Consider the following 27,545-nt stretch of genomic DNA (forward strand, 5'->3'; position numbering starts at 1 on the left):
GGAACTCAGACTCGGGTATAGGAGGGGTGTAGACGGAGACTGAAGTTCCAATGATATATAAAAAAACGGAGTGTCGTCTTACCTATCGGTTTGGCCATTTGCACTCGTAAAACAGAAAAATCACCCAAATACAGTGAAGAAGAAAAAAAATAAAATTTATTTTCTGAATGGTGAAAACGAAACTCAAAAGAAATCTTGTAATAAAATTCAACGTAAGAAAAATACTTTCTACGGCGGACGGCACTACAGTCTAAGGTAAGGCAATTAATCGTAAGTCGACAGCAAGTTAATCGTAAGTGGAGTGACCTGCGGGGGAACATCTGATTTTATACCCACTGGAGGGGTGCGGAAATCAGATGTGCCCCGACTGTCGAATTTCGGTAAAATTTGCGTCGATGAAGACGTCTTAATTTCGACTTATCTGTGCTAGCGAACAAAAAACACGGTTATATTCCAATTCAGGATGTTTTATACGGTGCGACATCGTTTTTTAGAAATGAAAACGGAATAAAAACGGTGCGGGATGTTTACAATTCCGAACGATGTCGGAATCCTGAATTGGAAATTTAAAAAGATTTTTCTACAAATTAATTCAAAAATGAAATCACGAAAATGAAACTAGAAGGAGTATTCTAAAATGAGTGGGTATGTTTGAAAACTACCCTTTCAATACAGGCTATAATATCAGGTTGTCTCTCTGATATTACATCTCTCTCGGCTTTCCGAGTGTTGATCCCGTTTATGTTCCACGAGATTACCTTGAGGGATTTCTTCCTAATATCCGTAAGATCCATTAATTTAGTTTACTGAATAATGCTTGGAGTTTTTTCTCCATTTCCCTCTCAATTTTCAACATTATCTTGTTGAAAATTTTTTCCGTGAATATATCTAAATCATCGGCTGATTCAGATATCTTTTTCTTGTCCTGTTGACTGTTCACAGCCTGTTTCATTGGCGGCTCCTTTTGATCTTCTTTTTTCTGAACCGGTTTTGGAACTTCCCTCTTCTTTTCCTGTTCTGTAGGTTTGGCCTTCGCTACTACCTGATTTTTTTGAACAGTAGTTGTTGTTTCTGTTACAGGCTTTTTCTGTTCTCGCTACATCCTTTGTAGCTAGCTGGATGGCCCTCTTCTCCACATAAGGCGCATGTGACATTTCTCTCTTCACCTTTTCTGGTGAGTGTGCAGTCATTGCTGCTATGGTTTCCTGGGAAGGAAGTATTTGTTCTGTGCGTGTCCGTACCTTTGGCGGACCTACCTAAAGCACTGGCTTGGATTTTCAGGCCTCTTTTTGGGTTCAACCACAATACAGAGATTGTAGAGTCGCTTCACTTCGAAGATTTCTTTTTTTCTGGGTTTTAACCAGGTAGAGAGGTATGGGCTTCTTCGTCTTGTTCGATGTCATTCTGGACACCTTACAGTCTGATATTCCCTGGAATATCAGGTCGTCCTTAATCAACGCAAGATCAGCGTCGATTTGTAAATGCCTGGGGACGGCTACGGTGACTACCTGATAGGCCATCCACTAGATATCTGATATTCCATGTACGAGACGAGACGAGACTTTTCTCGGTCTCGTCTCGAGTCTCGCAGTGGTCTCGTAGTCCCGTGAATGATTCGAACGATAGAAGAATTAGAGGAGTATTGCTTTCGAATTTGAAAACTTTGGAATCATTTCGGGTGCAGAAGCTTCATTAACAAGCAAATCGGTATATTAGTATTCTCACACCCTTGGGCCTTTTCTGTTTCATCATTCCTGATAATGGCAAATGAGCTCGATATAAATTATATTTACCCCAAAATGGAATACATATATGAAATGTATTGTTATGAAGGCTCGTTCGGGTCGAAAATTTTCCCGTCTTTTTTTTATTTGAAATAGTGAAATATTTATTCGACATTTTTTGTGAAATTCAAAGAGCTTTTATATTTGTGTAAGAGGAGACCGGATATCCTTTTACAGGTTATACAGAATAATTCGCCAAGTTTCTTATTCATATCATCAATTTTTCCTATTTCATCCCATGCAAGACTTCGTAAGCACAAAAAAAATGTTTGTATGAAAAATTTTATCAGAATGAGGAGGTCAGAAATTCTTCAATTCATTGCAATAAACTTCCCAGAACGAAAGCACTCTTATTGGTTGAAACTTTCAGGTTATGTAAAACTAGAGCCGGTGGTCTTTGATATATTCAGTGCGAGACGTCGAAGCGAGAAGACGTGTTGAATGATTACAGTGCGATACGTTCAAGCGAGTAGACGTGTTGATTTTTCGTGCATACGATTTGGGAATTTGATTGAATACTGATTATTCGGGAGACTTCTGTGAATGAGTTTTGTTGTGTTGTTATTGTATACAGTCAAGATCAAAAGATCGTTGGCTATGCAAATTACATCAGGTGAGACTTTGTCTATATAATAATTAGTTATTTTTGTTCTTTTCTCTCTTGTTGATATTTATCGCCATTGTAAAAAACTAAAAACGTTTAGCCATGTCGGAGACCTTAGATGATGAGGGTTCCTACATGGAAGCTTCCGATGAAGTCGAGGAAGACTTTAGGGAAGGTGAGTCAGTGGGTCGGACAAATTCACGCGAAGAAAATGAACTCATGAAAGCCGAAATAGCTAAACTCAATGAAACGGTTTCGATTTTGATGAATGAGCTCCGTCAAGCCAAAGAGGAAATTGTAAAACTCTCTGCGCTGAAGATTGGGTAGAGATATCCAAAGCTCTCTACACAAAAAAAAAACTACAACCGCGCAACTGTAGTTAAAGACGGTATAAAAATCATCGCGTCAACAGTAGATGATTTTAGAAAATTCACGAAATTCTTCGAGAGGTGAAGAATTTTTTACCTACCAAATGGAGGGGGAGAAGAAGATATATGCCGTCATCAGGCATTTACCAATCGACGCTGATCTTGCGTTATTTAAGGAAGACCTGATATTCCAGGGAATATCAGACGCTGAGGTGTCCAGAATGACATCGAACAAGACGAAGAAGCCCATACCTCACTACCTGGTTAAAACCAAGAAAAAAAAAATCTTCGAAGTGAAGCGACACTACAATCCTTGTATTGTGGTTGAACACAAAAAGAAGCCTGAAAGTCCAAGCCAGTGCTTTAGGTGCCAAAGGTACGGACATGCACAGAACAAATGCTCCTTCCCGTGGAGATGCGTGAAGTGCTCAGGAAGCCATAGCAGCAGTGCCTGCACACTCACCAGAAAAGGAGAAGAGAGAAATGCCACATGCGTCTTATGTGGAGAAGAGGGCCATCCAGCTAGCTACAAAGGATGTATCGAGTTCAAGCTGGTGACCAGAAAAAAGAATTCCCGAAAACCAGCTGAACAGAAAAAGCCGGTAACAAAAACTAAAACTACTGTTCAAAAAATTCAGGAAGTAGCGAAGGCCAACCCTACAGAACAGGAAGAGAAGAGGGAGACTTCAAAACCGGTTCAGAAAAAAGAAGAACAGAAGAAGCCTCCAATAAAACAGGCTGTGAACAGCCGAAAGGAGAAGAAAACGATGTCTGAATCAGCCGATTATTCAGATATCTTCACGGAAAAGATAATGTTGAAAATTGAGAGGGAAAATTGAGGAAAAACTTCAAGCATTATTCAATAAACTGAATTGATGGACCGTACGGATTTTAGGGAGAAATCCCTCAAGATGATCTCGTGGAACATAAACGGGGTCAACACTCGGAAAGCCGAGATAGAAGAAATAATATCAGAGAGAAAACCTGATATTATAGCCCTACAGGAAACAAGAATAAACCGACGACTGAATTTCATGAATTATGAAACATATAGATGCGACAGAATTACAAACACCGGAGGAAGAGTAGCAATATTGGTGAGAACAGATCTGAAACACTACTTCAAAAGTAGATCCGACGAAACACAAGAGAAAACAGAAAAAGTGACGATTGTTGCCGAATTAAATCGTCAAAGAGTTGAAATTACCTCGGCATATAAGCCACCACAAAACAATTTATTGGAAGAAGAGATAAACAACATGTTGAAAGGAACAAACCCGAAAATCTGCATCGAAGATTTAATCTATAAATCCCCATTATGGAATAGCAGAACAGAGAATAGAAATGGCAAAAACTCAAGAATTTCGCCGAAAAACAAAATGCCATAGTGATTGGACCAGAGTTATCGACATATCTTGCTTTTGGTATAGGAATACCATATGTAATAATTATCACAATATTGAAAAATATAACTCAAGAATTCTCGATTTAAACTTTGGAATATGGAATCTCAAACCACTATCCTGTGGAATTGACAATTGGAGAAGAACCAAGGCAAAAACTGATGGAAATAAGAGAATATACCAATTCGGCTAAATACAGCCATTTATTGCCGATTGTATAATCGGCAATAACAGATGTTCCAACAATAAGCACTCCAGAGGATCTGAAATGTGCGGTTGATAAACTGGAAGAGATTATATTGAAAGCTTACGAAAAAAGCACGAGAAGAGAGAAGAGACTAGGACCATAGATTAAATGAACAGAGAATAGATGGAACACTCGAAAAACAAACTTCAGCGTCATCTGTTTTTACGGTACATGTACTAATTTTCGACGAATCCAAATAAAAAGGGAATCTGCAACGAACATTTTAAATTTTCTTATTATGATCAAGGCAGAATATTTGAAAATTTCTGGTTGAAACTCAGAGAAAGATTCGAATAAATTTCTCATTGAGAAATTGCAGTGGGATAACGAATAATACGAATCTTCATCTGGATTTTTCTCTGATCCGAAGAATCTAAAAAAAAATCAGTTCATAATTGAAAAATTTATTGCATTGTGCTTCAAACACGGATTCATTTTATAATTGAAATTAGCTCTCAAATTCACTTTATTCTAATTACAAAACTTATTCATTCACAAAAACATTTCTCATAAACCACCATAATTCCTAATCACAAAAACAATTCAATATTTATACATAATATACGCATATTCTACTGAATATCAGCAATACATTTTTGAATATCAAACAATAAAGCATATGTATGACATGAAAATGTTTCAGTAGAGGTTGATGTAATGAGGTATTGAGGTACCATAAAATTCGGCGTATGATACAAGAGGTCAGAGAAGAAACCTCAGTGAGAAAACCCTGCCTCCTCGAGAGTATTGTAGGTTGATGTTTAATTGTACTTTGGGGAAGTAGCGAACATCCTATGAACTTGTTTAATAAAGGTTTTAAGCTCTTTTGAATTCAACGTAATATCGCATGATTACCTTCTTGCATCACGATTTTTGCACCCAACAACACAGCACGACTTCACTCTTGCAGACATTTCGCTTCGCCTATTGAATAATTTATTATGTCAATTTGTAGATTGATAGATAATCAAAAATACATTTAAGTCTGTCGATCTATAGATATCTTGATTAGTCGTTTCAATATTCGGCGGAGATCACGGTCATTCACGAGTGGTAACGATCGAAAGCTCAAAATGCAGTGACACCTAACGATCAAATTTAGAATAATTTTTTGTGATTAGTGTACCATAACAATAGGTGGCGCCACTTGTCAGAGTGATCCATCTATATTTTAAGTTAATCTATGACTAGGACCAAGTTATCCGCAAGGCGATACGCCTAAAGAGTAAAAGATGAGAAAATCGAAGACTCAGAAGAATATATCGGATGAATAAAAATGATCTGAATAGAAGGAACCTCAACCGCCATAGCCAAGTTCTGAAAAGTGCCCTGAATAACATAAGAACAAGCGGATGGAACAAAAAGGTTCAAGAACTGAATACAATTGATCATTCTGAATGGAGAATGCAAAAAAGCCTTCTAGGAGAAAATAATAAAATCCCACCCCTACACGGAGAAAGGGGAATGGCGTATACCAATACTGATAAGGCAGATGCATTAGCGGACTCGATCGAACGAGAATCGAGAATAAATTACAGGATAGACGACGATAATGAATATTTGGAAGAAATGGTTGAAGAAAATGATGAAGAAATGGATTAATTACCAGCAACTACTGAAATAGACAAGCCAACATCGCCAAATGAAATCAGGAAAATAATTAGAAGTTTGAAGAAGAGGAAAGCTCCCGGAAGCGATAAAATAACGAATGGTATGTTGAAGAAATTACCTAGAAAAGGTCATTCTCTCTCTAACAAATATCGCGAATGGAATTATGAGGATAGAACACTACCCAGAAAAATGGAAAACAGCGGAAGTCTTAGTATTCGATAAACCATTCAAAGAGAAGAAGTTCCCACAAAACTATAGACCGATAAGTCTACTGTCGGCGTTAGGAAAAGTAGTAGAAAGAATTAACCGACCAAGAGATGAACGGTTTATAGGCAAATGCCCGGAACCAATATTCAAGAGGCAGTTAAGGGTTTTAAGTGGGTTTCGAGCTCAGGAGAGTGAGAATCCCCACACTTGTTCCCCCTCAGGAGAGGGTGGTTCGTCTGACTTGCAGATTCTCCCCCTGCTACACCAAAAAAAAAACAGCATGTTAACATGCTGAACCATGACATATAGTGAGAAATATTTTGTACATCAAAATACCCCCTACCCCCTAGTTTTCCTTCGAATTTTATCTATCATGTTTTTTTTACCGCTTTATGGAAATTTACAACTATTCTTAAGTATTAAGTAAATGTGTTGACATATTATCTGGCATGAAGAAGGTATCAAACATTATTGATACTTCTGTACAATACTTCAATTAAAGTCAATTGGCCAGGTTTTTTGTAGTCTTCTTCTGCTGAAGGGGTTTTGTGCAACTTGGCCTATGAGGCTGTTGTCATATCCTTCTAGGTTCTGATGGTATTTTGTTGTTCGTTTTTTCATTTCATCATCGATAAATGGTATCATTAAATCATCATGTATGATGCTGGACATGCATTACGGCGCATCTGTTATCGAGCGAAGTATTTTGGGCTGAAGTCTCTGTATAATTTGTGTATTTTATTTCTTAGCACATCCCCAGAATTGTATGCCTTATGTCCATATCGGTTTAATTATCACCTTGTAGATTATTAGTATTTTATTCCGAAAAGACAGTTTGGATTTTCTTCCTATGAGCCAATACAATTGTCTGATCTTCATGTTTATTTGTGTTTTTTTTTGACTAAGATGTGTCTAGATGAATTCCAAGGTACTTTGCTTGTGTTTTAACGGGTACTTGAATATCGTGGATTTGGTCCAGGAGGACAGATATTCCTTTTGTTGGTGAATGTAACTTTGACTGACTTTTTTTCATTGATAGTGATTCACCATTTTCGATACCATTGTCCCAACTCAATCAGATGTTCCTGGAGGTTTTTGGAGTAAGTATACTTTGCATCTCACGAAAATGCTGATTTGCCCTCCGAAAACCTCCAGGAACATCTGATTGAGTTGGGACAGACTTTGAACATACTCGAAAATACGAGGACTGAAAATCGTATTAGCTCTCATTTTTCATTGAATGTAATTTCGTAATCAACAGCTAACGGAAATCATTCTCTGATTTTCCTTCGGAAATTTTTCAAATATTTGTCTGGATTACTAGGAGGACGAACAAATGTCTCAATTGTGATTGGCGACACTAAGCAACTATCTCACTCCAGTATTTGGAATGTTTATTTTCCATTACATGTGTTTCTGTTCTAAGGTAAAAACATATGGCGCTTAAGCTCCTGATTTTGTTTTAGTTGGGCCATATTTCACAGCAAAGTGTCGATCCGTGAAGGCCATTTGTAGCAGCTGAGAATTCCGTACTAGGGATGGGCGAAAAATATCGATATATCGAAATATCGATATTTTTTTTAAAAATAATCGATAAATATCGTCGATATTTCGAATTCCGATACTATCGACTATCGATATTTATTTCGAAGTATCAAATTTCGATATTTTTCCATGTGTCGCACATCGTTGATCTGATGTGTTTAGTGTGTAGTAGGTATAACGACCACGACAATGAGTTGTGTATTGGGCGTATGGTCCGTATATACACATTTGGTAACCGAAAGTTACCAGAACGGTTACTCTGGTGACAGATATTGAACCGAATTGTCAGGAATTCGACATATACGGACCGCCCACTTACTAACCAGAAGTAACCAAAGTGTATATACGGACCACAGCCTGGGTTAACTTCGTAGTTCAATCCTTCGTATCTACGCATTGACTCTATGGATTCCCATAGAGTTCAATGTATCTACGGTACGGGTAGATCATTGTAACGCTTTGTGACAGTAGTTCTAAACGAAAAGAAAAGGAGTGCACGTGCAATTTGCACTTGAAATAGTAATTGATATTAGTTTTGTGAAAATATTGATAACACTTCCAAAACTGTGCTTCATTCCGAATATTTTAATAAAGCTCATTGGTAACCACAAATTAGGTATATATCGTTAAACCCATATATTCAAATAATAAAAATATTGATAACACAAATCTGTTTCATCCCGAATATTCTAATATATCGATATATCGAAATATCGATATTTTTTCACGATATATATCGATACTGTTGAGAAATATCGATACAATATATATCGATATTTTTTTCACGTTTGCCCATCCCTATTCCGTACAAAATTTAGGCAAGAAAATGGCAGAGATTAATTTTCATGCAACTAACAGTGAATTCTGCCGAAAGTAGGTACGTATGTAACTGCAGAGAATTCACGGCGCATGAATTCACGAGTAAATTCTCTAGAGAATTCTTGGCTGTTGCTAACGGGCTTAAGATAGGATTTCAGGATTAGATAATATGGTTGGATGAGAAGTTTTTTCAGCTTGAATAGAAGTTCGTTGTGCCAAACTTTATCGAAAGCTATCTATCATATTACTGTTAATAGTTAAAACAAACAGTTGCTCTGGGCTTTTATTTAGTTATAGTTTGTTACAAACATGCTGAACACGCTGAATATTTTGTGCATCAAAATCTACCCCCACCAATTCTTCGAAGTTGAGCTATCTTGATACAGTAAAAAGACTTAAAAATACCGGCTGCTCGGACTTTTTGGATAGAAATGGATTGTTACAAATGTGCTGAACACAACCTACATAGTAAAATATTTTGTGTATCGAAAACTACCCCTTCGAGGTTGAACTACCTTTATGCAGTATAAAGGATGAAAAATATACCCGTTGCTCGGAATGGTTATGATGGAAATGGGTTGTTACCAACATTTTGAACACGACCTATAGGGTGAAATATTTTGTGCGTCAAAAACTACCCCTCACCAACCCTTCGAAGTTGAACTATCTTGATAGAGTGAAATACCCGTTGCTCGAAATTCTTGATGGAAATGGATTGAAAATACCCGTAATTCGATTTTTCTTGATGGGAATGAATTGTTACCAACATGCTGAACAAGAACTACAGGATAAAATATTTTTTGTGCATCAAAAATTATCAGCCACCAAAACTCCGAAATTGAACTATAATTGTCACTATAAAAAAGTGTTAAAATAATCGTCACTCGGGGTGAAATATTTTATGCATCAAAAACTACCCCTCACCAACCCTCCGAACTATCTCGATATAGTAAAAAATTTTAAAAATCCCATTTGCCCGGTGTTTTTTTTGAAGGTATGGGTCTTTACCAACATGCTGAACACGACCTATAGGGTGAAATATTTTGTTCGTCAAAAATCACCCCCACCAGTCCTGCGCAGCTGAACTATCGTGACACAGTGAAAAGTGTAAGAATACCCGTTGCTGTTTTTTTTTATGAAAATTGTACCCACAATTTGATAGGTCCGAAAATTTGCTAACTTTTCTTCATTTATCGACAAAATGGGAATTTATCAGTTATTGCAAAAATTCCTACTCGTTAAACCATTGTCAAAATGGGAATTTTACAGTTATTGCAAAAATTCCTACTCGTTAAACCATTGTAACTTATTCGACAAAAGATGATGGGAATTTGGGAGTATTTTCTGTTCTTTGATTATAAACAACCTACATATATACCAATCTTTAAATTTATTGATATATAAATTATGTTAAGAGTTTCATACATAACATATTTCTGATTCTTTTATTTTTCAGAAATGAATATGATGAGGCAGAAAAAGCTTACTTTACGGCGAAACTCAACTTCCATAGAATGAAAATGAAACGGGATAAATTATTGGCACAGTTGAGTGACTTAGAAAAAGAATTGTGTCCAGAAGTTGAATGCAAGAGCAGCCTACTCCAATTTGACTAAATAACAAGAGAAAGAGTCATTCTGAAATTTTATTAAGAAAAATTATTTATTGGTACAAAGGTATATACAATCAAATTTTCAAGGACATTCAATAAATTATGTACTATATACATATTAAAAATGGTAAAACTTGTATGGCAGTCAAAATACAACTCACAATAATATCTGACTCTTTTGTTGAACTACTATACTACTAATTTCCTTGTTATTACGAGGAAAGGACTAAATAATGCTTAAATAATATACCTATTAAATAACTGAAAAGATTGAACTAGATTAGTCTTTGGTTGTTACTTTTCAAATCATCCAACTTTTTTATAAGATATGATTCCTGCGTAAAATTCTCATGAACATCATGAGCTTGAAACTCAGGATTAACAATTGATATCATACACTTCACGATATTTTGGCAATAGCTGAATTATATAATTATGACTGATTGGAAATTCGAAATTTTGGTTCCATGATGTACAAAAAAAGGATCCTCAAATAGAATGACTTCCATAAACTCGAACAATGGTCTGACCAGCGCCAATTCTTCAACGTTGATTTGGATCGATCTCAGTTTTCATGGAAATCAGTACGATACTTTGGCCAGGAGTTACGGTTGGTACAAAATATAATATATATGCCCATATATATATTATGTATATATATGTATTTATTTTTTTTTTCAAACTTGTGGGTGGTGTCATCATCTACGATAGCATGGCTGTATCTGCCAAGATATTTCTCTAGACGGCTTACATTTTCTCTGAGACTCAGCATACTGCCCTTTTTCTCACCCTCATTTCACTATTGGATATGGCGATCCACTCGTTCCTAGAACTGTCAAACCATGTTAGACCCAAATTATATCTTCCATTGAGATTAGCGTGCTGACAATGTGAGAACCACCACCCTCCTTCATAATTACTAGCGCAATGAGTGTTGGAGATATCCCTATCATTATCCACTGTCGAAAATTCCATGTTATTCTGGTAATCCAAAGCGTCACTAGCGTTGCCATGATATTTGTTCACGATCAATTTGAAACCATTGGAATAATCCAAAACTTTGAAATCGTCATAGTTGGCTTGCCAGTATTTTCCGTAGATGTCTTTCATATTTATCTGAAGTCTGGAGCAATTTGCCCTCGTTAAGTGATGGATGTTTCTGTTTCCAATCCAATGTTCGCTTGTCGCTGATCCAAAACCATTAGAATAGTCGTTCCAGTTCTTATTGAAATCCACCGAACCATCGTAACGCCTTTGAATGATTGTCCAGCCATCCTCACAGTAGGCCAAAATGGGTTCACCATCGCTTGGTGAAATGAGGTATATACCATTAGGACCAGACACGGAGCTACAGTCAGAAGGTAACTTGTTGACAATGTCCTTGTATTCTTGCTCGAATGACTTGAGTTCTTCAACAAGATGTATGGTCGACTTGGTTGCATTCAAATCGATGCTGGCAGATTCAGCCTGAAATAGGAACGGAGTATTAGCTTTGAGTATTCAAACAGGGGTTAATACTCAATAGTGTTAGACATTGGATGGCACTGACGGAATGGGCTTCTGAGCGATCACCAAAAAACAATATTTTTCCGTTATTTATAGATTTACAGATATTCCATCAACTTGAAAACTAGTACTTCGCTTCAATTACCTTCTGAAGGTCACTACATTAATAAAATAACGGGACATGGAAATGTCACTTCAATAAAGCTCTTTTTACAACTCTACAAATGAGAAACAGTGGAAACAACGAGTTTAGTGTTTTTTCAGTTTCAACTTCTGCTTCAAGTAACGTTGTTTCTGAGCAACAACAAACTTCTACTGGTTCAGTAATAAATTTCAATAATTGCGTTTTTAATTGAAAATTCAATAACGACAATAACTAGGTTCAACACTTTTCATGTTACTTTTCGTTCTAATCAAAAGTCATAAAGGCCGATAAATTCTTAATTCAGTATTGCCTAGGAGTCGATGATCCTTCTAATAACCTCACATTTAATAACCATTTCCAGGAGCAAGCTGCACAGATTAGTTTGCACAGACGATATCATATCTTTCATATCGATGCAGTCGGTAAATTTTTTCCCACATTTAGAATACGATGCAAAAGCGAATAATAAGCAATAGTTCATTCAAGAATGATTGACATCTCGGGTGGCAATGGAAAATAGAATTCAGGTTGGTAATAGCCCATAAGTAAAGAAATTCCGGTTGGTACCTAATATGAATGAACATTGATCTATAGAACTATTATATGTGAATATAATATGCACTGACAGAAAATAATTTGAACTTTTAATGCTGTTTATATTCTTAATTTAATCTAACAAATTGAGAACGTAATTGTATCAATTTTGAATGCCGATTAATATGCTCTGAATTTGAATATTTCTTGTTTGCAAATAATTTTCTAGAATATATTTGTATATTCCAGTTCTTTGATTGAAACTGCAGATATTATGAAGATCTTTTCTGGCCGGACATTAAGCTGCGCGTCTGGACTTTCAAGGCCTACTGGGATGAAAATCATTCTTAAAGTTTAAAATGGCCGGCGAAGAAAATTGATGAATAGGGTGCATAGAGGAATTTTTCCATGTTTTAGATGTACTCATGAAAATTTTCGATTCTTTCTGACGGCTCTAGAGCGCCAGCAAGGATCGAAGTGAACTGATATTCTGTCTACGACGGAGTGCATGAGCACCTTATATAAGAGGGCATATTCTTCAATTTGTAGAGATGGATAAACTTTGTATGCAATATTGATGATAAATTTAAATACTATTGAAATATATCAACTTTTTTATTAGAGCTATAATGAAATCTCCAGTACTTGAAGATGAATATTTGTTTGACTATATCAGCCCAAACTTACCTTCAAAATGTGGTCGTGGAGTTTAGAATTCTGCAGATTGTTGGATCTGATTAAATTCTGAACTCTGAAGTCAACTTCCTTCAAGGACCGATGATCCTCCGCATTCCTATCTTGTAGATTTGATACACTGAGCCCAATCGCTTTCATGGAGCTCCTCGAATTTGACATTTCCTCCTTGAGTTCACTCAACTCAGCTTTCACTTCATTCACTTGAACTTCCACCTTCGAGATCTCCTTACGCATATCTGGAAAGTTATTGTCCACTTTGAATTCGATACTTTCCACGTTTTCCAACAGTTCAAGCAACGATAAATGCAATTTGTCGAAATCCGTCATATGTCTGGTTAAGTTGGCTATACTCTCCGAATGTTCGTTCATCTGACTTGTCAGATTGGCCAACCGTTCATCTGATTTGTCTTTGCTCTGATGCATCCTATTATTTTCGATGTAGTTTTCAATTTCGTTTCCATTTATCGAGTCAAATCTGTTGAGCGACTTCTCAGAATGCTCTTGTAAGATGAGAATATTCTGTTCGAGACTCGATAACTTGCTTTTTATATGATGGTTCTCTTTGAATAGTTCTTTCGATGACTTTTCCAGTTGTATGATGTGTTTCTTCAGAATTCTTTGATGTCGATACGGTCGATCCTCGGATATTTGTGAATATTGTTCGTTGCTGCGGATGTCCTGAAGCGTTTTTAGGTTTCGGGCAGATTCTAGCTGCATAGCTTTCATCTGGAAAAATCACATTCATTAGAAGTTGCTGTAGTTGTTGTGTAAATAAATTAGACGCTAAGAAAAAAAAATTGATTAACGCCAAGAACGCTACATTGGTGTCAGTGTTGTGTCAAATAAATTGTGAGAATATTGAATTGATGTGTCCGATACTTGATGAAAATCCATAATTGGCTTTGAAGCAGATTATACGATTATCACAAAATGAGTTTCAAACTACGAAACGTGTTTCATTATCACAATAGCATCTTCAGGTGGGTGCAGGTAAACTAAAATATTTGGTATCAATAAATAAGTAAACGGCATGCAGACAATTATTTAATTCACAGACATTAATTCCACCACTCAATTTAAAATATTTGGTACCGAAACCAAAATAAATAAAAAAACATTTGACTGTATTCTTAAGAATCTGGTGGGGGAAATTATAGTTTCCGGAATATTGGGAGCAATTTGAGACAGAAACAAAGCAGACTAGAGCTAATAATAGTAATTACCGAAAACGTTAGAGCAATTAACAGGTAGGTAGCAATCGAAGGTCGGTTGTAAAATAATATAGAGAATGAAATTTTATGTTAACTTTCAATTAATTCATAAAAAATCTTTATTCTTCGATGTTATCGAAAAATATGATCTACCCTTAGATTTCCACGAAGATTTTCATTTTTTCTATTTTAAGCAACCCTTGAGATTATCGATAATCGATAATTTTTCTTACGGTTGCTAAAGAATCATTTCGCGGCCTCGGTATAAAAAGATCTCTTGAAAACCACTGAAAATCTGTATTACCATGTATAGTAATACCGACAATTTTCCTTAGGGAGGGTTAATGCTAATACGTTTTTTGGATTTTTTGTAGCTAAATTATATGAAGATACAGGACTTCCATAACATTATATAATTCTATATAATAATATAATATAATAATTAATATAGAATTCTCAAAATTTCTTATTCCATACAAAACGTTGAAAAAAAACGTCTTAAGCCTCCCCACATATGGGAGGGTTGATACAGTGTACTGGGAGGCAAGAGACACAGAAACTAAAAATAAAAGCCCCATTATCATTACTTGCAAATGACACATATAAACATTTCTGTGCCTTTGCTTACATTGCGAGAGCACCTGTTTATGCCGAAAAATCAGTGTATGATCATTGAACCCTTAGGTTTTCACCTCGAAACACTCTTTGTTGAATATTTCACAAACAAACCACCGTCAGCCTTACAGATTATCGTCACGTACTGCTCTGTACCAGAGAATAGTGTTAACTTTTTGAAAACGGCTACAGAACGCGGATATAGGCCTGTACTCGGGCCTGTATTAAGCCTCCCCATGTTGTATCAATGCTCCCTAGTCTCCTCTACTTCTTTTTAGACAAAATTGATCCTCAAAAAATGTATCTTCATTTCAAGGTTCAAGTGACTGCATACAGGTATTCACTATGTTACCATATGGGTGATCAAAAACCGTCACATCATGAATAGAAGAGAAATTCTGCTTTATATATCGAGGGACGAATCTTCCATTTTTAAAGGAAAGTAGAAAATTCCTGCTTCCTTCAAAATCAATAAGGTTAGCCTTCAAGTTGGTCTAACGCAAAAAAAATGATGATTAGAAGAGGCAGGACCTCTAGTCATCCTTGCAGAACATGTATTCAAAACTTCATATGCATATACAAAGTGTACCAAGTTCGAGGGAGAAATTTTTTGAAAAATTTCTTTCCAATCCGTGTATAACCGTAAGTGCTTACGCTTCAAGAATATTTCAGCTCAGTAGATAATGTCGAACAATATCATAATCCCAATTTTCAGATTTCAAATAGGTTCAGTTCTCCAGAAACGTCTGATAGGCAATCGAACTTGGTACACTCTGTATACAATAAATGCTGAAAGCTAAACTGTAATATGTACCTAATGAAAATTTCAACGGGAGTTGTTCTGTAATAATTACGTTGTTTGGAAAAGGTAGGACCGTTTAGTGTCATGAAAATTAGTGAACTCCGAGATTTATCGAAAACACAATGTGTCCAGTTGGTTAAAATTTCGAAGAGGTATTGTATGAAATATGATCCTAGCTTCAATGAGCAAAACATTATTCCTGTACTGCGATTGCGATGGGGCATATCCGACAGTATTCAAAACTTGAAATCCTGGCTTTTGTCCAATTGATAACTATTTCCGGTCCTAATGGACATTCATTTCTTTCTAAAGCTGATTATTTCGCATACGGACAATAAACCTGTATCAAATTATACAGAATGAAAATAAGCCACCCAAAGCATTCCATTCATAAATTATCGCAGCATGACATGAAACGTATAGACATTTCCAATATACATTGTATTTGTTTCTGGAATAATGCAGAGTTAGAAAGGAATAAAGGATTGGAAAAAATATACTGTCATTATCCATTTTTTTATTTTCACTTGAAAACTTCCTTCGAAATCAAAATGAGGTTCACATCAAATCATTAATCAGAATCAACTTAATATTCATTTTCAATTTCAGTTACGAATGAGTAAATATTTCTAGTGAACAATTCTTGTATTTACAAATGTTTCTCTTCTTCAACATCCGAATACAATGAGCTGAACCTGAATTCAACCTTAGTGCACTTTGGAGTTCGAATTGAACGCAGTTTTCTAAAGCTCGTAACCTTGGTATTCAATTAACAAAAAAACAATTAGACTTTTCTCGAAGAACCTGGACGAAGTTCCATTTCATGTGGAACTCTTCGACCTTAAAATGGTTGCGAAGCTCAGCAATTAATGTTACATTTTCACGAACGAAAGCAGAACTCATAATCGAGCTTTTCATTACCGGTAGGTGAGTACTTTTCTCAACTTCATTATTGAATGGAATTGGAGGTTTGGATTTGAGGTATTTCATTTATATTCGACAATAATCGAAGTGATTCTGTGAAATAGTCGTTAACAATTCAAACAATTCATATTTCGAACGAAGTTATTTGGTTTACGAAAGGTGTAACAGGATCATGTTGTTCGTCACCTTGGTTATTTCTTACTTGGTGAAAGTCCCAAAGTTCCTGGCACACCTTTATTTATTTATTTATTTAATTAATAAATTACAAGGGTTGAGGATAACTTATAAACCCATAAAAAAATCAAAATACAATTGTGAAAGAAATAATCACTCAAAGACAGCTTGCTTGACACGGACTTCATTTTGGAATAGAGCTCCATACATTCAAGCTATTCTTGAAGGTATTTGTGGAACGAGCCTGTACAACCACTGATTTCACTGGTTGAACACCATATTTGGGAGAAACACCTGACGCAAGGGAGATTTGAATGCTTCCCTTTGTAGCTTGAATCGATGACCTCGCAAGTAGTTCGAGTTCAGGGGAAAAATGTTGATGACTTCCTTTCTAAAATGGCCGTTATGGTTATTAACCCTGCAATGCTACCACACCTGTACCCCCGTTCGTTGTCTTTCAGCACTCTATGGGAAGTTGTTTATCCTCTATTGGATAACACTTCATTGGATTGTGTCAATCATTTCTGTTCTTATTTTAACCTCTCTTCAATTCAATCAATCTCTTGGTCTCCTTTCTATATTCGCATTCTCCTTTTGTCTTCCTCTGGGTTGCAGTCCACTAGTCTCCTGAGTTCTTAATTTGGATGATTTTTCGTTGTTTCGAATAATTCCTCTGCTTTCCTATTCATGAATTCGGTTATGGTTTCCCATTTTTAAGTCCCGATAAAACTGTCTATTCCTGTCAAACCAAGGTATTCTATGCTTTTGATATGGTCCTTTGCCACGAATCCCCACGCAATTGATCCATAAGTCAGTTGAGGCCTAGAAACGGCTTTGATTATTTTTAATTTTGTCTCTTTGGACATGAGGCTGCTTCTACCTATTTGGCAGGTAGATTCTTTTCATCTTTCGTTTTGTCGATAGCTTGTTTGATATAACTCTTCCAAATCAGTCCTTTGTCACGCGTAATACTCAAATATTTAGCTTCATCTTTCCAATCTATTTCTTCTCCATCATCTTCTAGATTGGTTGTAGTTCGCATTTTTCTCTTCTGAGGTAGTATAGCTTGGTTGTCTTGCCCATTAAGCGTGATTTTCCACTTTATGCACTAGCCATTGGTTTCGTCAACCGCTTCTTGTAACATTCGTTCTATGACTTCTGGGTTGCGGTATCGTATTGCTACGCCAGTGTCGTCAGCATATTATAACGTAAGCATGGTTATCAGGTTCTTCGGTATATCGTGAATGTATATGATGTAGAGTAGTGGCCCAAGTTCTGACCCTTGGGGCACCTCAGTCTCCGTATTGTGGAGCATTCTCCTTCCACTTTCACGTAAAAACCTTTATTTTTCAGATATTGTCTGATCAACTTGCATAGTTTGATCGAATATCCAGCATAACTCATATTATTTATTAATCCTTCCTGCTAAACTATGTCGAATGCTCTGGCGGCATCTAGTAAAACGAGACCTGTAGATTGTCAATTTTGGAACTCCTCTGTTATGTATTCTGTGGGTCTTAGTAATTGTTGCTCCGTTGAATGATCTCTTCTGAATCCGAACCGCTCTGCTGGTATGAGGTTTAGATTTTCGGTTTCTTCAGTTAGCCTCTTGGCTCTAACTCTTTCGACTACTTTTCTTAACGCAAACAACAGTCTGTAGTTTTGTGTGAATTTCTTCTCTTTGAATGGTTTGTTAGACACTATGACTCTTTCTGTATTTCATTTTTTTCTTTTTGGGTAGTGTGCAGTTCTCATTATTCCATTTGCGATGTTTGCTAGAGCAGCTATACCTTTTCTGGGTTATTTTTTCAACATAAAATTCGTTATTTTATCGCGTCCGGCAGCTTTTCTCTTCTCCAATCTTTGATTATCTCCCTGATTTCAGTTGGTGACGTTGGTTTTTCAATTTCAACAGCTACTATGGTAATTCGTCCATTTCATTTTCGTTTAGTTTGACCAGTTCCTATATATCTTCGTTATCATCGTCTAGTCGATACTCGTTCCATTGAGTCCGCCAATGCTTCTGCCTTATCATTATAAGTATAAGCCATTCCCTTTCCCCGTGAAGGGGTGGAATTTTAGTATTTTCTCTTCTGGGACTTTTTTGCATTCTCCATGCAGACTGATTAATAGTATTTAGTTTTTGAACTCTTTCGTTCCATCTGCTTGTTCTTAGGTCTTTTAGGGCATTTTTCAGAATTGAGGGTTGAGGTTTCTTTTGTTCATCTCGTTTTTATTCATCCGGTATATTCTTCTCAGTCCTCGATTTTCTCTTATGAGAACAACTTTTTTCATTCCCGTTACTTCAATCCTCTAACAGGAGAGAACACAATCCCTTGATTTTGAATAGGGTTTTTGCGTTAACTAATTTGGAAGATCGTATGGACTACTATCTGAAATTTCGATTTCACTTCGAAACATCCATCGATAATGAAATAAAGGCGATAATAGTAAAAATTTTGATATTAAATAATGCAACATGGAATTGGTGGACACCACTTCGGTTGCTAAAAGAAGGCAGACATCCTGTAAGATTCAAAATACTTCATTATCGAACAAGACACTTGCGAACACTTGTCTATGTCCAATAAAATAGTATTCAAAGATTATAGAGTAGAAAGATAGGAAACGCCCTCATATCGCTAGTTCTAAAAACCGACTATATTTTGGCCAGTGAAAACACATTTGACAATGAGATGGCGCTGAAAACGTATTATCAATACAGAAAAACTGTTTAATAACAGTTTTCTCTTTTATAATTGAGGGGCGCGAAATTCGAATTCTATTCCTTGTATTCAATTTCAATATTGACGTTGTTGAGACCAGAAAACAAACATCCTGAGCGACAAAACAAAAGGATGGTTTTGTTTTGTGACCAGGATGTTAGTTTTCATCTGAACATTGTTTGGAATCGATTGGTATCAATGAAATACGCTGTTGGATGTGATAAATTTTTATTTGCAATCTATAAAAAATTTACAAAAATTTGAAATTATGGACAACGAATAGAGCTTTGACTAGGAGACAAGAGTACATGGTTATCTGCTATAGTTACGTGAAAGGTGTTTTTCTGTGAAAAAGTTTCGAATTAATAAACTGAGTTGAACTTTTACAATTTATATCAGAAATTGATATGAACCAATATTCAATTTACCGTCAGAGGATACATATTTCCGTTACTTACATATTATTTACAAAATTTTCAGAACCACAATTGAAAAAAACCTTACAGAGGTATACAAGCCTTGTATTCAAGTCCGTCAGTATAATTGGTAATTATGCATACCTAATTGGTAATTATGCAGAGTAGATAGAACCGTGCTAGGTCGGTGAAAAAAATCGTACTCACAGATTCCGGGTCCCAGATTACGAAAATGAAAACGAGAAGTCTGCAATTCTCTTAGTTTTCCCAAAAAAAAATGGGAAAGTTTCCTTCTGGAACGTGAGGTTAGTGATAGTTATAGCTTGTTTTCTCCTTTTTTCTTAATCAATACTCATTGGAAATGTTCGATTTAGGTGATCTCAATCATTTTCAGTCAAAAAAAGGCTTTAATTTAGCCGAAAACGATGATTTTATATATTGTTTACATCCGTACAAGTCGTCATTGCCGCCATGATATTTCAACATACGAACTGTCAAACACTGCAAATAATGCAACGTTGCCAATAGTACATATGTGTAGTTAAATTGAAGAAATTTGTTCGAATATTGATTGGGGAAATGATAATTCAATTGATGTTTACTATACGATATTTTCACTTTTAGCATTGGGTCATTGTCATATCAAATTATTATGGAACTGTACAACTCCCATAACCACCTAACCTTTCTATTAGGAAAGGTTGGGTTAGGTTTAAGGGTTTTGTCATGGTGTTTTTTCAAGGATCATTTTTGAGAACGCGGTCAAATTCGTAATGGCGAATGAATCGAGTCTTTTCAAATTCAAAGTTTCCTTAATTAATAACATGAACCATTCAGGAATAACGATCAGTACCTATCATAGTCAAACTTCTAAAGTTCCCTTTAACCCTAGTAAAAAAAGACACTAGAGAAAGCATTAAGCAATGCGACTAAAAATTTTATTAGTTAACTGGCAGCTTACCATAGGTTAGCATAGGTTTTCTATGCAGCTAACGCATATGGAATAGTGAACAAAGATATGGCTTTTCCTATCCCAACAGTTCGAAAGGAATTTGCTGACCAACCAGTTTGAGACTTGGCAACGTTGCATAGGAACAGTTCGTAGCTCGAAACATCATGGCGGCCATGATGGTTCACAACGGATGTAAACAAAGTATAAAATTGTCGTTTGCAACGAATTAAAGGCATTTTTTGGCAGGATGAACTTGAATGTTGATGGATTTAACATTTCCAACGAGTATTTATTGAAAAAATAGAAGAAAACTAGCTCTAACTATATATAACCTTACCTTCCAGAAGGAAACTTTCCCATTTTTTTTTGGGAAAACTAAGAGGATTGCAGAATTCCCGTTTTCATTTTCGTAATCTGGGACCCGAAATTAGTGAGAACGATTTTTTTCACCGACCTAGCACAGTTCTATCTACACTGCATAATTACCGTATAATTTCTTCACGCTTTTTCATGATTTCTTCATAGTATGGTCACGACACAATATACAAATTGATTGACGAATGAACACTCACAGAAGGTTTCATAAAACTTTGACTTTCCAAACAACAATTTGACAGTCACTCGATTCCCAAATCGAAATCCATAAAATTTTGCATTTCTGAATATATTGAAGGCAATATTGAGAATCTTTGAATGGAAGGTAAGGTTAATTGGTGTAAAAGTCATAATTTCCCCTAAATGAGCCCTTCATGTAAGGGATGCTTCCTGCATACAACAATTCACGTGGATAAACAGTTCTCAATCGACTTGCAGTAAAATGTTCATTGCACATGGTATAGTCAGTAGTGTTTGCAGGCCTTTACGCCCTGAAAATTTTATCCACTTCGTAGCACTGAAAACAAAAATCAATGAATGACCGAGTCACATGTTACCAGTTAATACTTACATTCCCATTTTCCTTAGTAAAATTCGTTTTATTTGATCCACAGTTCTTCACCATACAATAATTTTCGAACGATATTCTGAGGTTTTCGCCAAGAAATTAGACAAAAATTTCAATAATCAGCAACTAGAACGGGCTCGGAAAACAAAAGGCGATACGAGGTTGTCTATGGATACGAGAATCAAAACATTCAAAACCGGTTTGATCAAAATGGCCATTTGACTCTGACATCTCGCAAAATTTCATATGTCCCTCGAATTAAAATTTTAACCAGTCTTAGGGCCTTAAAAACACATTTGAAACACAGATGGCGCTCACATCACTCTAGTCGCTTCGTTTCCTATCTTTCTACTCTATAATCCTTGATAGTATTGTGAAAGTTTGAGGTTAATTTGTGTCCACTAATTTCATGTTCCATTCTTGAATATCGTAATAATATTATATCAAAATTTCAGACTTGCTGAAATAGTTTCTTGACTCTCTTGCGATCATTCACTTTGCAAGTGTCCGATCCGACAACGTAGTATTTTGAATTTTTGAGAGCGCCTGCCTTCTTTTAACTACCGAATTAATACCTGCCAATTTCATGTTTTACCCTTGAATATCTGAAAAATAACTATACAGCCTCCTCGAAATGGTTCGAAATTTTACTATTTCCTTCAATAATAAATGGCACCTGCCAAGCATTCAGCAACGGCCAAAACGTCTGCCGAAAAATCATATTCTCAATTGTGTTCCGAAGTAGATGCAACAAAACTAAATCTTCTTAAAATGACTGCAATTTCATCTTGTTTACCTATAAAGGAGGGCTACGCAATAGTGACTAGAGAACGCAACGCCTTCCAGTAAGTGGAGGTGGTTCAATGAATCATATATTGAAGAATCAGCCTTCCTAAACTCTTGTTTTTTTGAAATTGCTAGCTAGACTAGTAGGTATGCTGTATATGAACTGTATTATATTATTATATAATTATTATATTTATTATTATTATTATTTATCATTATTATATTATATAATAATAATTACATATATCTAAACTGAGCGTAAAAATAAAACCCAAAAAAAATGACTGTTTTAGGTGAATGATGGTTACGGTTTTGTGAACAATCTCAGATTGTACTTTTCAATAGTTAATCAGGAACAAACAACAAACAGTCTGTCAGCATCCTGCAACATTATCACAACTTTTTGATCACCTCTTTTCGGTGGGGCTAGCACCTACATAATAAATTAAATGAAAGTCAGTGCCGGTTCGTTGTAGAGTCAGTATTTGATTTTTCAGAGATCTCGTTATTCTTAGAATGGATTTAAGTCCTATTTCTTCCTTACTATTTTCTTAGCTAAATTTCATTTCTCATCAAGATGACTGGAATTTAATTTGACTGAATTGATAAAAAAATTTAAATAGCATGTTTGAAAAATATGTGGTTGATGTTGCGAAAATCATATTAATTAGCGCAATTATAAATTGTGAATATAAATTTGGAATGTAGTCCAATCAGAAAGAAGCATACGATGTACTTTAGTCAGCATTCATGCTTCTCCTTTCTTTGTTATATGACAATATTTATGTAGGTACACAACTCGGTACATATGTTATCGAAGGAAGGAATAATCTCAAACGTGAATTAAGTAGTTAGAAACTGCAAATAAACTGTAAGAATATCGAACTGAAGAAGTATTGATAATAAACATCCAACAATTGTCCCCGAGTAAAATTGCTGAAGCTGCTTCTCCTGGAATGCTTATCCAGTACCTAGTAAGAAATGCAGGGAAATACCGAAATATTGACAGTTGTCGTTAAAGCGAATGCGCGCACGCGCATAAGTCTATTATATTCTGTATCGATAATGGGGTAGATAAAACTGAAGCCAGCCAGTAGCAGGAATCGACTTCTGCGCATGTGCAGAAATATTGAGAATAAAAATGCCTGATTAGCTCTGTCTCTTTCTGATACCTGGTTTTATGAACTGCCAGGAATTAAATGATTTTACTTCACAACCATTTGAATACTTTCGACCTTAACCTAACAATATGTTGTTATTGGTTTGAAACAAGTTCAAACTCAGAACTCAGGTTTGCATTACGTTGTACTTTGTATTTTGTCGTTGATTTCTACTAATTAGAAATCAAAATTCATTGAACTCAATCATATTGCAACACTAGACGCTCGGATTCATAACAAAAGTGAAATGTTATGTGTTTTTCATAGAAAACTTCCGGAGATTAACAAAAGTGATGATGAATCAACAAAATTTTGGGTCTGTGAAAACATTTTTCTGGGTTGGTTACTGTCATATATTATCTGTTTTGTATCTAGGATAAGTCTGTTATTTTTTTGAAACTCAATTTTCAGTTCTTCTAACACTCAACATATCTATGAAATTCAACTCTACCAGTTTCTCATATTCTATTTATTCTTATTGAGAAATTGATTATTGTATTACTTCTAATGAAGCACATGGTATAGTTATTATCTATATTAATAAAAGAGGATCTATGGTTTACTTCACAATGCTTTATTGTTCAAACGATCGCACCAAATTGGACAATTCTTTTTTTGTTGTGTTTATTATTGTTAGGGCAAGGTTAATATAACAAAATATTCCCAAAAAAAATTGTACAGAACAGAAAAAAAGGCATTCCTTTTTCTTACGACCAATCGAGCAATCACGATGAGTTAGTTATTATTATCTACCCTAGAAATAATTTAAATGGCAAAACTAGGTTTGCCGGGTCGGCTAGTATAATATAATTAGTATGTTCTATTACATTAAATGTTTATTTAATTATTCATTAAATTTTTATTGACAACTGAGTGGATTTACCAGGGAGGAAATTAAAGAGGTGAATTGAGTATAATGTGTACACGTTAACGCAATATTGAAACTGCTATGAAACAGTAATATAAATCGAGCTTGTTATTATGTCTCTCTTGAGTTTACTGAGTATATTTATTTATTTATTTATTTATTTATTTATTAACGGTACTACTATTATACAAAGAGAAAAAAAATTAATCGAATACAAAAAAAACAGATGAAATGTTTCAATAATTACAATTGTAAGGCGCACAAACTCTAACATATCATCAAAATGAGACAAAAAGAGACTACAAACTCATCAAAGTAGATACATCCCCCCTCAACCTTGACAACGCGCCACTGAATATATCCACCCCGAGAACACTCACTGTTGTAGTGTTCCTCATCATCCTCGGCAGTGAAGAATGAAAACTATAATTAGTTCTTGATAAGCCGGGCCTAAGCAGATCAGCTCGCCTCATCGGTCTTGGAGGAATATTCAAGTTGAAGCGAGACAGCAACTCCAAAGAGTAGACAAGTCCTCTATAGATTTTTGCCACAAAAAGCACGTCAGCCGAGAACCTTCTCGATCTTAAAGTATAGACAATATGCTGGTATTGCTCAGTCCAGTCTCTATGTCTAAGCGAATTAAGTGATGTGAGCGGGCAGCGGCATATGTATGTCAAGTGTGTTTTCAAGACGCCAGGACTGGTTAAAATATCAATTTGAGTGAAATTTTCAGAAACATGAAATTTTGTAAGATTTCACATAGCCATTTTGATCAAAGAGGTTTCGAATGTTTTGATTCACGTACCACTTTTTGTTCATCTAGCTGGTTCTAGTTGCTCTGATTATTGAATTTTTTAGTCTAATTTCAAGATATCGTTAGAAAATAATTTAATGGTGAAGAACTGTGAATCGAATAATGAAATGGATTTTTCCAAATTGAGTTTTTTATTCAACTAATAAATGGCAGCATAAGTATTGAAACTTGTAACATGTGAATCAGTCATTCATTGATTTTTATTTTCAGTGCTCTAAAGTGAATGGAAGTTTAGACTTCAGCGAACACTACTGACTACACCATGTGCAGTAAACATTTTCCTGCAAGTCAATTGAGAACTGTTCATTCACGTAAATTGTTTTCAACTTTTGTTGCTCATCCGCAATATGTTTGACCTCATTCTTGAGAGCTTCATTTGATTTTTTTGTGCATCTAACTTGTTCCTAAGATCCTCCACATGAGTTATGATGAATTCGAACTTTTCCATAACATCATTTATTGTGAATTGTTGGTGTGTTTCATTTGATGATTCACATTTTTTGTTTTTATTTTGAGATTATTTCTGCGATTCTTCTTCTGTTTCTGATATTTCAGATTCCTCTTCTGAGTCTGTGGGGTGCTAAGAGATTTTATTTTCACATTTCAGACTAGCCGATGACTTTTTTTCTGAAATTATCAACTAAATTAATACACCCTGGATTAAACCAATTTTTGCAATCACCATAACATCTGAACCTATATCCTTCACTGACCAATTTCTTCTTACATTTTCCACACCATATATTGTGAGTATATTTGTAGTACGTCCCTGGTTGGTATTCACTTATTATTTAAATGAGCTGGACAAAAACATATACCTGTCTTTTTCAGATTAGACATATTTAGATAGGTAAGTGATAAAATCGAATTTCTCGATTTTCTGAATAGATGTTTATGAAATTCGTTTAATTCCTTCAGAATTATACAAGACACTGTTATGACTGAATGTACACTCTTTTCAATTTTTATACTGCAATAAATTTTTCGCCAATTTGAAGATTAGCGGGAGGCAAGAAATACGTCTACTTGCTCTCATCTTCATAACACACTTATTCTCTAATTCCTAACTTTTGCGGTAAACTTGAAATTTTCATGTTGTAGTATATTGTCGTAATCCAACTGCGAACTTTTGGGTTTTTAAAAAGGTTCTTCTGACACCAGGTGGCTTTTTAGAGAAGACCCCAAAACTCGTCGAATAGTCGTTGGAATTTAAACTCTGCACTACACTTAACTGGATTTATTTATTTATTATGGTTGCAGGCCACGTTCACACTTAACTTTTACTTTTTAAGTTAAAACAGAACTTGGAACTACGATACGTACAATACGTTACAATAGGTATGATTACTTAGCGGAACTAACGTTCAGTATAATCATACTTGGGCGGAACTAACGTTCTGTATGACGGTTTGAGCGAAATTGCTCCGCAGTTTGAGGAAGCCTCTTTTATATTATTTTAATACTACTTATTCAGCAAAGTTATTTTTAGTATCAGTAAACAGCAACAGCAATAATACGACCGAGAATAGAAGTTGGAGTTACGGCCAGAATAAATTATTTTTCAAATTTGAAATCTACTTAATATGTAGGCATAGGAATCGAAATAGGAGTTGACATTTTTGATCGTAGGCTATTTGTAATCTTAATTCTTAGGTGATTCGTATTAATTTATGATAGTGCTGTTTGTGTAATGAGTGTGTTCTCTCCATAGACATAGAGAGTGGACTGAGCATTCTCTATTCGGCTCTATAGTAAAAATGGCTGAAAAATGTGAAAATAACTACCGAACAAGCGGCCAGTTGTTTCTAGGATTTTTATTGATGCACAATCATGTCTGTACGAAACGTACGGAAAATCCTAATATCATAAATTTCGACTTTCCTTTCATATTCACATAAAAAATCAGTTCAATCAAGTTGTCATGCAAAATTTGTTATTTCGCAATCGAAAGTAGGTCAAACGAAAAAATTTAATCGGCCATTTGTCTTTCGTTCAATCATCACATTCGGTATCCAAGTAGGTTGAGCGGAACGATAGTTTAGCTTCAGTTGCACTTTTTATAAACTAGATTCA

At 35.4% G+C, this 27,545-nt stretch overlaps 2 protein-coding genes across 4 annotated transcripts in view; one reads left to right on the forward strand and one right to left on the reverse strand.

Moving 5' to 3' along the window:
- The window catches only part of LOC123318284, a 420,831-nt gene extending 410,458 nt beyond the window's left edge, over window positions 1-10,373 (forward strand). The window contains exon 5 of the mRNA XM_044904904.1: window positions 10,045-10,373. Coding sequence (XP_044760839.1) covers window positions 10,045-10,204 — 160 coding nt within the window. The 3' untranslated portion in view covers window positions 10,205-10,373. The remainder of the gene's footprint in view (window positions 1-10,044) is intronic.
- A 458-nt stretch (window positions 10,374-10,831) lies between these two features.
- Window positions 10,832-27,545, reverse strand: part of LOC123319285 (protein scabrous) — a 71,778-nt gene continuing 55,064 nt past the window's right edge. For all 3 annotated transcript variants that reach the window (XM_044906177.1, XM_044906168.1, XM_044906160.1), the window contains 2 exons: window positions 13,073-13,807; window positions 10,832-11,667 (listed from right to left, as the gene is read on the reverse strand). In XM_044906177.1, the coding sequence (XP_044762112.1) occupies window positions 10,966-11,667; window positions 13,073-13,807 (1,437 nt within the window). In that variant the 3' untranslated portion in view covers window positions 10,832-10,965. The remainder of the gene's footprint in view (window positions 11,668-13,072; window positions 13,808-27,545) is intronic.

The sequence above is a fragment of the Coccinella septempunctata genome, chromosome 1, assembly GCF_907165205.1.
Source record: "Coccinella septempunctata chromosome 1, icCocSept1.1, whole genome shotgun sequence".
Classification (NCBI taxonomy): Eukaryota; Metazoa; Arthropoda; class Insecta; order Coleoptera; family Coccinellidae; genus Coccinella; species Coccinella septempunctata.